General features: G+C 40.9%; 1 protein-coding gene across 2 annotated transcripts in view; it reads right to left on the reverse strand.

Moving 5' to 3' along the window:
- The window catches only part of csmd1b (CUB and Sushi multiple domains 1b), a 288,049-nt gene that overhangs the window by 92,685 nt on the left and 183,008 nt on the right, over window positions 1-12,356 (reverse strand). For both annotated transcript variants that reach the window (XM_076974689.1, XM_076974688.1), the window contains exons 10-12: window positions 10,193-10,314; window positions 1,889-1,992; window positions 1,559-1,671 (exon numbers count right to left, since the gene is read on the reverse strand). In XM_076974689.1, the coding sequence (XP_076830804.1) occupies window positions 1,559-1,671; window positions 1,889-1,992; window positions 10,193-10,314 (339 nt within the window). The remainder of the gene's footprint in view (window positions 1-1,558; window positions 1,672-1,888; window positions 1,993-10,192; window positions 10,315-12,356) is intronic.

The raw sequence follows: 12,356 nt of genomic DNA on the forward strand, positions 1-12,356 counted from the left end.
ACAGCCATTGGATTTCATATAAAAACCAATGTCGGAAAAGATGACTTTTTAGAAATATATTCATGCCTGTTAAGTCATGATTTTTGGGGAATTGTGCTTTTCGGAAGCACAATTCAAGAATCAATTCAAATTTGGATTGGAAAAGCACAAATCATCTATGTTAATCCTGGTATCCTGAACCAGAATGGATTGTACTGAAAAACTATAATCACAATGCATCTTAAATACATTAAAATGCACTGCTACCCATTGCAAATCTATGTAACCTGATATTGCATATTTGTTTCAGAAAAACAAACAACAATCCAATCAGACCTAAACAAAACTCTGCAAGGAATATGGAAACAAGCAGATGGTTTGAACATCTGTGAAGCCTCACCACATGCTGTAGAAGGTCCACGAGCTACTTCAATATTACTCCAACATCTTACAGTATCGGCAGCATTTAAGTTACATGCGTGCACAAATATTAAGTGTCTAAGTTCATTGGTAAAGTGTCTAAGAATATTTAATTTTTTAAGTCTAATTTCAGGTCGGCTGTCAATCCCAAAAGAACAACTTTAAACCTAATTTTTAAAATACTGAATAGTGTGGTGTGAATATTTGCGAAGCGATGTTATCGGCTTCTGAACATTAACTCCTCTCTAGAGCACTGGAAGTAAAACATATCAGCCGTCAAAGAGCAAACTTTCAAATAATTAGATGTGTATTTGAACTCAGCACCTATGGAGTCTTGAACGAAATGTCCAGCTACCCATTCCTGGTGGGCCTGTTGTCAAACGTGACAACGTGACTAGAAGCCCAAGTGTGAAATTGTGTTTACACAAAGTTAATTGGGTTTGTGTCATTGTGCTGAAGCTGTCCAGACAGTGAGAATTGCTCAATCGTGAGGGTAAAGTTTAGAGCAGTGAGCGGAGGAACCGGGGACTTGACACCAGCCTTTGAAGCAACACTTTTGGGTAGGAGAAGCAACAAACCAACAAAACGTCCCCAGATAAAATAAGTGCGGTGTTCAGGCCTACTGGGACTTCCGCTCCTACTAATACTGTTAGCTTGTCCACCAACACTACTCCTTACTCTCTCATTTCATGATGACTTAACCCAAGCTCACTGTGATGTACTTTAGAAGTTACATCCAGTAAGTCTGGCCATCCAGTGCTGTGCAAAACATCCCACTGGAGAGGCTGCGGTAGAAACACATGCTTCTGTTTAATCCCAAGTTTCTTTCGATGATGTTTTCAGACAGACCAAAGACCAGGTAGAGCATTTCATTCAAGCTTTTCGAGCGGGTCTGCACAGCACATATGCCGGTCCATTTGTTTTCAATTTACACACTGCTGGAGAAGCCGGCATGACTCAACTGCTTTGAGCAGAACCATTTCAGGAGAGGGAGGGAAGAAAGAACACACTTTAAAATTTGGGTTTGAAAAAACAAAAAAAGCACAACCAGAATAGTTGTAAAACCAACCACGAAACTGCTTGGAGGAGCAAAGACATTGTTTGTCCATGAATATTTGAAGACGGCCTGTTTTGTTTTCAGAATGAGATCTAGACTAACCTTCATATATGGCCTTGAATCCCTGTGATCCAATAGTGTCATCAGACTGCAGGTGTAGCCACATCTGGTTGCTCATACTCACAATCAAATCAGGCACAGTGGAGCCTGTCAGACTGGAATATGGACATAAAATGAATCTCACTATGATTTGGATATGCACATGTAACCATGATAGAACTGTTTTTAAATACTGTATGACAAATCCATTGTTGGTGGCATGTGTTGGTTGGAAAATTTATGATCAGCTACAGTACACACAGGGACAGAGGGGGCTATTTTGTAAAGGTGTGTTTGGTGCATAATAGCTGATGATGGTCTTCAAACACTCACACATAGAGCACGCGTCTGGCATCGCCGATCTTTCCTCCGTCTCCTACCGTTAATGTGTCGTAAGCTCTCTCGAGATCGAACTCGTCGAAAGCCAGTTTGATCACCTGCAAAAGGAGCGAATAATCAGACCAGAGGAAAATCTAGTAAGTTAAAACAGTCGCTAATCACAAAAGCTTGAACTTTGCGATGGCATAGAGGAAAAAAAAACAGAGAGCAAAAGAAGAATCTGCTTTGAATCCTTTCTGAAAGTTGAATGGGTGAAAACACAGGCCTGTGTCTCATATAAACAGCAATGATTTGTAATTGAATCATTTTAGTTTAGTACAAAAAAACAAACAAACAAAATAAAAACCCAGAAAAAACAGGCAAATGCCACAAAAGTTGAAGTATGCATGATGCTTGGTGAGGAACAGGGACGGGCCTTGGGACAGACAGGGTATGTCTGCATTGATGTGGAAGTTGAAAGAAAACTGGGTTTTAGGAGAGATTGCTTGAAGGAAGAAAGGGGAAATAAAAAGCTTAATGAGGACAGGGCCATTATCAGCATCCTCACATTCTCTCAATCGGGCAATTAAAGAGACATTATTCTCATTCATATTCCGGCTTTTTTCAAATGCCTCTCATAGAGCCATAACCTTAGCAAGTGGAGCATCGTTCTCAGAAGAATGAAGCAAAGTGATGAGTTCAGGGGCAGAAGTGAAAATAATCAACGTGACGTCACATCGTAGGTCAGGGGTTTTTATAACTCTTCAGGAGTTGCACAAGGTAGTTCATGTGTCCCTCAATTTGGAAAGCCTGTGAAGACAATCAGATGTGAGCTGAGCAGAACAATGATCAGTCTCCAATGCTCCTGTCCTGTGGGGTGCCTGCAGAAAGACGTCTAGTCCGTTGTGCCTGAAATGGTTTATTGCAATAAGTTTAAGGCACGCAGACACAGTGCTGTTTGTTAACACTACAAGCGGAAAAACAAGTTGGCAAGAGGTCGTGTCAGTTGAAGAAGTGGCCGTTTATGAAGGGGAGCCCTGCACATCAGAGGTGCTAAACGGCCAATCGGTATTAGCTGCCAAAGTGCCTAAAGTCGCCTGCTGAGGCTTCGAATCTGTCTAAACTACACCCCTTTAAATTATCCTGTCAAAAGTGAAGACACTTTTTCCACCAGACTTAGCAGGAGGTGAAAAACACTACTCGTGGTCTATATAAATACAGTCCTGATGCGACAGGACGTCTCAGTGATTGTTCCTTCAAGCGGCTGGACCGTGGCATTTTTAGGGTTTTATTGATTCCTTTGTTTCATATGAAACTGAAAGGCCCTGACAACTGGTTCAATGGCTCCGATTTGCCTTCTTTTGTTCAGAGCGCCAGGAGAAGACGTTCTCAAATGCACTTCAAAGAAAATGTTTGTGATTGTTCTGTGCACTGCAATTCATCCACGGGAAGAAAAAAAAAAAAAAACGAACACCTTGCTTGTTTGCTGGATCTTCCGCTTCCTCGATGCCGTTCGGCCGATCGGGATAAAGGCCTCTGGGTTCACCACTCAGAGGCACTGCAGCAGCAGTTGCACAAGGCCCATCCTGTAGCTAGGCCCTCGGCCTTCTGGGATACCGCCGTTTGATTTTCATTCTCCCTGAGTGTTTTACTAATATTGTTTTTGTTGTTGTTGTTGTTGGAGATCCTTGAAACGAGGACAGTAGGTGAAATGCTTGAGTGCGATCAGGGTAACACCATGGAGCGCATTGTTCCAAAGTGCAAACAGCACAGCTAGAGGACAGCCGTGGTCAGCTTGGTCGTGCCATTAATTATAAAAAGCTGTCATCTCAACATCTTACACAGCAATTACTGGAGGATGCAGTGTCTTTTTGTCTGGGTGTGGAAAGTAGAACCGTAAATACAAAACCATTCAAGATGTACAGATGAACAGAAACACAAGCCGAATGTGTTCAATTTCACTAGCTCATCTTATCAGTCTCTTCTTCACAGATAAATTGGATATGAGAACGCCTATGAATATGAAATACTACAGCTGCGCTGGAGACATGTGCCACATCCCACAACTCTTAAACCCAACTAACACTCCCCTACTCAGCAGATGAAACCCAAAACTACTGAGACACAGCTGAAAAAAAGAAAAGAAAGACAAAAGAAAAAAGATGGAACAATATTTTTGGAAAAAATAACAATTTTTCAGAAGAAGGGGAAAGAACCCTGAACCAAAAGTAAAAATACTGCTGATTTCTATTTGGGAAACACGTCCTTTGAACATAACGCTAATATTAATGTGAGTAATGCTGAATTGAGCAGCTGCAGTGTCTCTCCCTCAACTCCAGAGCCCCGGTGCGGGCCAGGTCGGCGCTGGCCAGGTCGGTGCTATGCTACATCTTTACTTGGCTGGAGCCATCACACAGAGCCAACACCCCATAATACTTATTTTTAGAGTGCCCACTGTGTGCCTCACAGGTTTGATTTCCTTCTTTTTATTTGCACTTCTTAAGGAGTAAAGGCCCCACCATTGGTTTAGATCTGGTACGTACCAGCTTTCATTTAAATAGCAAAGGCTGTTTCATAAAGAACCGAACAGTATCTGAATCTGGATTTATGATGAAATAAACATGAATTACAAATACCAGATATTGGCTCAATTAGTATGGCTCTCTGTGTGTTATCATAGCTGCTGCTAGTATTTGATTTAAATGAAGGACGTCTGCTGAGAAAAATGTCCCAGCTGTTTATAACAAAGTCACAGTATGTTAGTGAAGCAGTTTGAGGCCAATTTGTCCCCCAGAGTGCTGCAAGACTTTACCAGTACCAGGCTTCAGTGCATTGGATGTAACTGTAATGACCTGGCTGTGCATAATTTGAGCGAGTCATTCATGTTTAGATATAAGTAAAATGCTGCTTCTAACACAAGAAGCTAAATTTAACTTAGCTTTTTAAACTTTTACAAAATGGAGGCACCTTCATTTATGCATAAGCCGAGCACTCATTTGAAAGGACATTAAAAGAAACATGAAGGGGGCTGTTGACCCGTCCCGGGGTCACTCTCAGAGCTGAGAGGTCTTCATTTAGGGGTCATATCTGCTGTTTAGCAGGCAATCTGATCAAATACGGGTTAGCACATCAGAAATATACGCAACCTCTTATCAGAGGAGTATCACAATAGCAACCTGAACCAAAGCAAAAAAAGGTGACCTTCAGAAAGTGACTAATTTGAAAAATGTGCAGCCGTCATAAGGAAATTTGTGAACGGAAGACAGACCGAACTAACGGATTGAGCAATGGTGTGTAACGTGCAGAGAGAGGAACAGAGAGCACCTTGACACACACACACATACACACACACACACACACACACACACACACACACACACACACACACACACACACACACACACACACACACAGCCTTGAGGACTCGAGGTATTCCAGGGTTGCCAACTCTCATGCATTGAGCATGAGACACACGCATTTGACCGTCTTCACACGCTCACATGCCACACTTCCGATTTCTCACGCCAAAAAAAAAATCTAGTTTATTTACCTCTGATCCACATCTATGATTCAATTAGTTAAAAGTTCGCTCTGGCGCCAACCACCGACGATCGATTGATCGCGATATGATACATATCACATATATAATTTGTGTCCATTTTACGTTCACCCCACCGTCAAAAATTTACACTCGCCACCTCCTCCAGGTTCAAATCTCACTCCAAGCGATCTTGAAAAGTTGCCAACCCTGTATTCCGAGACTAGGGAGAGGGTTCCCGGTGAGTCCAGATCACTTCACCACACGCGTGGCTTTGTAGACCAGAGGGCAGGAGGCCGGGCGTGGACGGCCCCTGAGCACCCGCGACCGTGACTGGCCTCAATGCGCTCGTTAGCTGCAGAAGCAGGTCATACACAAGGGCCTCCTTTCCTCCCAGAAGAGAGAGCCAGACTGTGCCCTTACCCCGCTGGGAAGTCAGAGGTCTTCAGCCTCACAGCGATGAAGCACATTGAAGGAGAGAAGTGAGACACGCCCATGTCCACCATAGGCTTCTGTGGTGACAGAGGCATAGCCTCCGCATGGTTTCACGACCGGACACGCTGACGTAAGGCAGCAGTGTTAATATCCTGATGCATAATTCGGTCGGCGTGTTGCTTTGTGGGCACTGTGATTAGCCTGCATCATTTTGATTAGTCAAACAGCATCCTGTTTTTAGACAATTACTCATGGCAGCTTAATGGAATTCATATCTTTTTTTCTTTTGTTAGCTCTTTGGTTTCAAGGCATCTTACCACCTCTCTCTCTCTCTCTCTCTCTCTCTCTCTCTCTCTCTCTCTCTCTGGAACACTGTCACATGCTCTTCCTCGTCTTGCTCTATATTTCTTATGCTTTGAGAACTTTAATCTAATGACTGGGTAATATTCAGAAACCACTGTCCATGCTCTTTTGGTTTTACCAGCCTTTGAACATTATACTATTACACACAAATATAAAAATTCAGTGTGATATGTCATTTCAGAGGTATATTATTGCTACCTTAAAGTAGCACTGTATAATACAACCCAGTGCCGTTTCAAGGTATTTGGGGGCCCCAAGCAAAGACACCAACCGGGGCCCCCCCAACCTCCACACCAGAAATCTCATGCCCAAACCCCCCTCCGGCCAAAAAAAAAAACATATCTGGCCGCAGTCCACCTTCAAGAACCACAGCATATACACCTCAAACTAACTACTTTACAAATTTACTACTTGTAGCTGAACATAGCAGATTTAAGTATGGGATTACCCGGGACGTATATATTGTTTTTAGCCTACCTGCTGCTAAATTACACCATTTGTACAGGTAGGCCTAATTTATCCAGTGTAAATCATCACTTACCACTGTCTTGTGTTTTTTTTTAGGGGTGGGCATAGATTAATTTTTTTAATCTAGATTAATCTCACTGAAATCTTGAAATTAATCTAGATTAATCTATATTAAAATGGCTCATATGTGTGCTACCCAAGTAATAACTAAAAGTCAGCTTTTGAGATAGGGTTTCTTAATACAGAGGGTGCATTAGACCAGGGGCTCATCTCCTGTTTCCAAAATGCATCAATGACTGCTTGAGGAAGCTGTTCTACTTTGATACTTGAAGAAAAAAACATACTCAATAAAATGTAGGCTACTCGTGTTCAACGGTTTATTCAGTTAAACATGAATTTGTAAGCCTACATACTGTACATTAAAAGGGGTTAATAACATGTTTATTCAGCTAAACATGATATTTGAAATGAAAGCCAACATTTAGTACATTTAATCTCACGGACATAATTTGGGGGGGACTTTTTCAAAAGCCGGTTTGGTCCTCTGAAGTTTTAACAGTTAAAAATAAATATTTAAATAGCGACGAATCTAGCGCTAGGACCATGCAGAAAACGACCGCTCCGAGCTCCGCTCCGGTAATATTTTACGTTCCTAAAAATGAATTTTCCATGAAGCAAACCTGGCGACTTCGTGGCTGCATCCATGTAAACACACGTACGATTTTTAATTCACAGGTTTGAAAACTCGTTCTCGCCCCTACTGTGCAATTTGGTTAGGAATACAGCCGAGCTAAACTGTCAAGTTGAAAGTCATCATAGTTTGCTTACCCATTTAGTAGATATATTAACGGCGATAATTTTTATATCGCCCGATAAGAGTATCAAATTAACGAACGCCGTTAACGGCCCACCACTAGTTTTTTGTGTTCCTCTTCCTTCTTTTGTTTTCTCTTTTGGCTTCCTGATGGATAAATTTGCTTCATGGTTAAGTTTCATATTTGCCGGCGTCTAAAACTTGGCTGTCTGCCAGGACAGTGTCTGCCTGCCTTAAGCAGCTGGTGGGAGGGGCCCCTTGAGGGGGATTCTGAGAACAGTGTCATTGCTCATGACTTTGAGAATGTAAAGGGGGGCTCACACAGTTTGTCGCTGCATTTAATTCTTAACCTGTTGTTGTCTGGGGGCCCCAGGCCAGCTTGGGGCCCCAAGCAATTGCCTGGTTTGCCTGCCCCATCGCGACGGGCCTGATACAACCTAAAAGACTAAATGGCATACTCTAATATTGCTTACAATTTCACATACGGTATGAAATGCATCAGTAACCCAAAAACATATTCAGCATTGGAAGAACGTTTGGTGATCAGTCCCATCGTTACGGTAGGGGGGCGAGCTGGGTTAGGTTGCCAGCAGAGCCCCTGAGTAGTCGGGATAAAGTGTTAATAGATGTGAACACAGTGCTCTTCACCCAATCAGGACTCAGGACATCAAGCGCAATCAATCAAGGCTGTCCTGCACAGGGAAAGGAAAACAACATCATATGGAAAAGAGACTTCAGCGTAATCTAAACGTACACAGCCGTGTCCAACATACAGGGTCATTATTGTCTCTGACCACGCCCATGTCCTTTGTAACCCCGCCCCCTGGTTATCATACCCACCTGTGTCTTGTTGGGTTCCTCGTTTTGTCCTGTCCCGTGTATTTAAGTCTCTTCTGCTATCTGTTATTGTAAGTACTCGGTATGATTTCGGTCTCTCTAGTTGTTGGCTTATTCATGTCTTTGTTTCTCTTTAGCTACATGTTTGCCCAGTTCAACATGTTAGCATTTTCGGTTAGTGTTATTTGGTTTATATGTTAATATCGTTTGGTTCTTCTTGGTGTCATGTCTGTGTGCTCTGTATAAGTCTGTTAGTTGTGTTAATAAATCTCTGTGCCGTCCACACATGCGTCCAGCCTTCAACAACTCTGTGTTACACTAAATTCTAGATCTCTTTGTTTTACTTTAGGCAGTGGAACCCAAATACCCCTGAAGAACTGCCTATCCCTTCTGCTAGTTACCTTCAGATGTTTCTCCAAATTTAATGATGACTCACTTTCATTGTGAATAATTTACTGCTGGTCAGTTCATTGAAAGAAGTGACCCCAATTACTTCAGTACTTTTTTTCAGTAAAAAAAATGTTTCCTTCAGTGCAAACCTGTAATTATTATTAACAAAGGAAAACTAGTGTTAACCCTCAGAAGAGCATTCACAGTAATAATCATGATTTTAGGGCCTTTTTTTGTACAATGCTTAATTTTAGAGAATTTTTGACAATGCAGAAAGGATGTCGTGGAATTATGGTCCATGGAAGTTTCTGGCAAGACATTTTTGGGTCTAAAATCAGGCAAATTACCAAGAATAAAACAAAGTTTTGAACTTCTCCAAATACTGGATAAAATGTGTTTTCTGATGTTGAACATTCTAGTGTTCCTTTAAGCTTAGGAGCAATACTCTCTACAGTAAATTAAGCATATATAATGAGACTAGGGTACTACAGCAGTATTGTAAATACATTAACAGTTAATGTTATTTTTGTTAAATGAACTCTCCATTAAGCTATCATAATTTAGCGACTCCCCGGCATTCTGATGGTTCATCCAACGACACTTTAATGATGTCCGTTTTCATTCCTCCAGTACAGAATCACTTTGTCATGCTCTATATTGATTTGCAGTACACTTTGGGGAGGAAAAAACACAATGAAATACCTGAGTAAAGTTTGAATAACACCACAGAGGAACATTAGCTGAGCTTGTGGTTTCACAGCTTGTCCCTGGGAAAACACGCTATAAAATACAGCCAGGAATTAGTTGGAAATATGCAAACAGAAATAAGCAAGTGATCAGTAATAACAATGGAGTCACATTTGTATTAACACACAAGCAAGTAGGTTTGCCCCTCATAATGTATTCTGCACAACAGAATAAAAGGCACAATTTATTCCAGGGTTAGCAGATTATATAACAATTACATAAGGTGATAAATACAAACATTCCCCGCATAACATGAAATGCTGAAGCACTATCTGCACTTGGGTGTTTTGCAAAAACAGCAGAATACAGATAAGTATAGTGTGTACCTATATTTTATTTTGATAGTATCTGAGTGTCTAAGTGGCTACGTTCATAATCATTGTACCACTTCTAGTGGCAAAGTCACTGTGGACCATTACATTCATAATTCAAAGTGAACGGGCAGACATATGGATATAGATATGTTGATGAAACTTAGAACCAGAATAACATGAATGATAATCATTTAGACAGATGTGGCAACAGGTGGAATATTATGCTAGATTACTGGACCATATATATCTTCACATTACTTTTCTGACATTTATGCATGGCAACAGCTTTGTTTCTTTGCGTTTCTTCTAACAGCATGTACAGATTCCCCTGAGAAAGAGTCTTTCCTACCTCACAGACATTCAGTCTGAGGTTTATCTGGGATGAACCCCAAAACAAACAAACACAGTCTCACCTTTGCAGGATCCACTGCTGTAATAACCCACACGCAGTGGGCGTTGTTCTCGTACTGGACCGGGTAATTCGGAGACGTGATAACGCCTTTCGGACCTCGCAGGTTCGAGCCACATGTTCTTGCTACCAACGTGAGAAACAAACAAAACAAGACAATACATAACTGAAACACGGCCAAAATTTGCTTTCTGTCAGAGCCCGACAAGTTCTAATGGCGACTGTGATTTGTATTCACTTCCAAGCATTAATGTTACTTGAGTCATAACACAGAGCAGATACCATATATGCACCAGATTCATTCACGTCTGATATTTTTTAATGTTAAAAGGACACATCTACATCATTTTTTGAATAAATATGTTCTAATTTATTTGAGGTCATGCCTCAGTATAATTTGACTCCATCACAGTGTGTTTTTTGTTCGTGCGTGTTTCTTTTTCTAAGCCTGTTCAGTATTCTGTGCAGAACTGTTAACCGCTCATGCTCCCTTGTGTTTAGTCAAGGCTTTCCTGTGACAGCTTGAAAGAACGGGCTGGCTTCTTTATTGTGGCTTCATCTGATCCTCAGTGGGACGGCACCAGGACCAGCACCAGCACCAGGGCTTTGGAAAGGTAGACATGTGAGGAGATAAGGTTGCAGATACTCTCAAATTGGAAATTCGCGTGCGTATTTGAGGGCATTCTAAAAATCACTATGGACACTCTTGCAGTAAAGACCCATACAGAGAGAGAGAGAGAGAGAGAGAGAGAGAGAGAGAGAGGGAGAGAGAGAAATAATAAAATGGGTAATTCAAAGTAATACTGCACAATGTATCCTTTTGTGCCCAATGCCCATTAACATTATTCTATAACCACAATTTCTCTTCCATTTTCTCAATCCAGTTCTCTCCAAGAACACTGGCCTACACGATTATTTTTACTGTACACGCAACGTGTATTATCACTTTACAGTATAATATATGGTGGTATTAATCTTCAGTTTGCCAGTCATTGCTCAAAAATGTTTCAGTGTACGAGATACACTGTGTATATGTTATTATTCATTGTTATTCATTCACGTGCTCATGCAGTCATTCATTCAAAAAGGTCTTTACGCTTCATATTTGCATTGGCTCTGTGTCCCATGTGTGTATTTGCAAACTGAATTTACACACATTACTAAAAACAGAATGATTTCTAATTACTAGCAGACTCCCAGCATGCTAAATGAATAGTACAGGGACAGACACAGAGCTCATTCCTCATTTAAAGGTCTAAAACCCACTCAATAATTAAGTCTAAATAATCTCTTGAGATCACCAGCGATTCACTTCAAGAGGGGTGCTAAAAACCCACAAGGAATTATTAAATCATGAGGTTAAAGAGTTTTTTAACTTCCTATTTTATACCTTCAGCCCTCAACTTATCCCCCAAAAGGGGAGAAATCTCTTTAAGTGTTAGCTTTAAAGAAAGCGCTTGGCAATGCTGAGACAAAAGTGTCTGGGTTGATCAGTGATGTGTGGGAACCGTGCTAAGAAATTGTCAAACACAGTTACTCTTCCGTTTGAAGGCCTGAAATACTGCCTTATTTCATTTTGATTAATGTCTTCAGGGGGCCTGTGTCCTCTTTGCCTTTCAAGGCAGCAACAGGTCTCAGCTTAACCCTTGGGCGCAACCCAAGAAGACCATAGCCATTACCCAGGATTCTCCTTGGGGAAATGACACTTATATGTTATGCAACTATGTTTCATGAGCACTTAGTTTTAGAAAATGGAAAAAAAACACTTCAATATAATGTATGAAAATGACATGTGAAGAGATAGCAGATATTTCTTAGAATGGTGCTGTAAAAATGCCTCTTATAAATATTACTTAGAGTACTATTTATTTATTTTTTTATTTTGCTTTACATGGAAAGTACTGGTGCACACTGAGGAAAGGATATATTTCTCATTATATTATATTGTTTCTTTAATTTTACTTCAGGATAGCAATATGTGCATATGGCATTCAATAAAGACAGCAAACTAAAAGGACAACAGTTCTATTATATAATTGAACTTTCCACCAAGAAGCTATTTTGTTATTTGGATTGAATAACAAAGCCATTTTTGTACAAAACACCATATTTAAAGTATAAAGGGAAGATGAAGACTCATTCAGGGGAATGGATTCAGGCTTCCACTG

This window comes from Brachyhypopomus gauderio, chromosome 15 (assembly GCF_052324685.1).
Source record: "Brachyhypopomus gauderio isolate BG-103 chromosome 15, BGAUD_0.2, whole genome shotgun sequence".
Taxonomy (NCBI): Eukaryota; Metazoa; Chordata; class Actinopteri; order Gymnotiformes; family Hypopomidae; genus Brachyhypopomus; species Brachyhypopomus gauderio.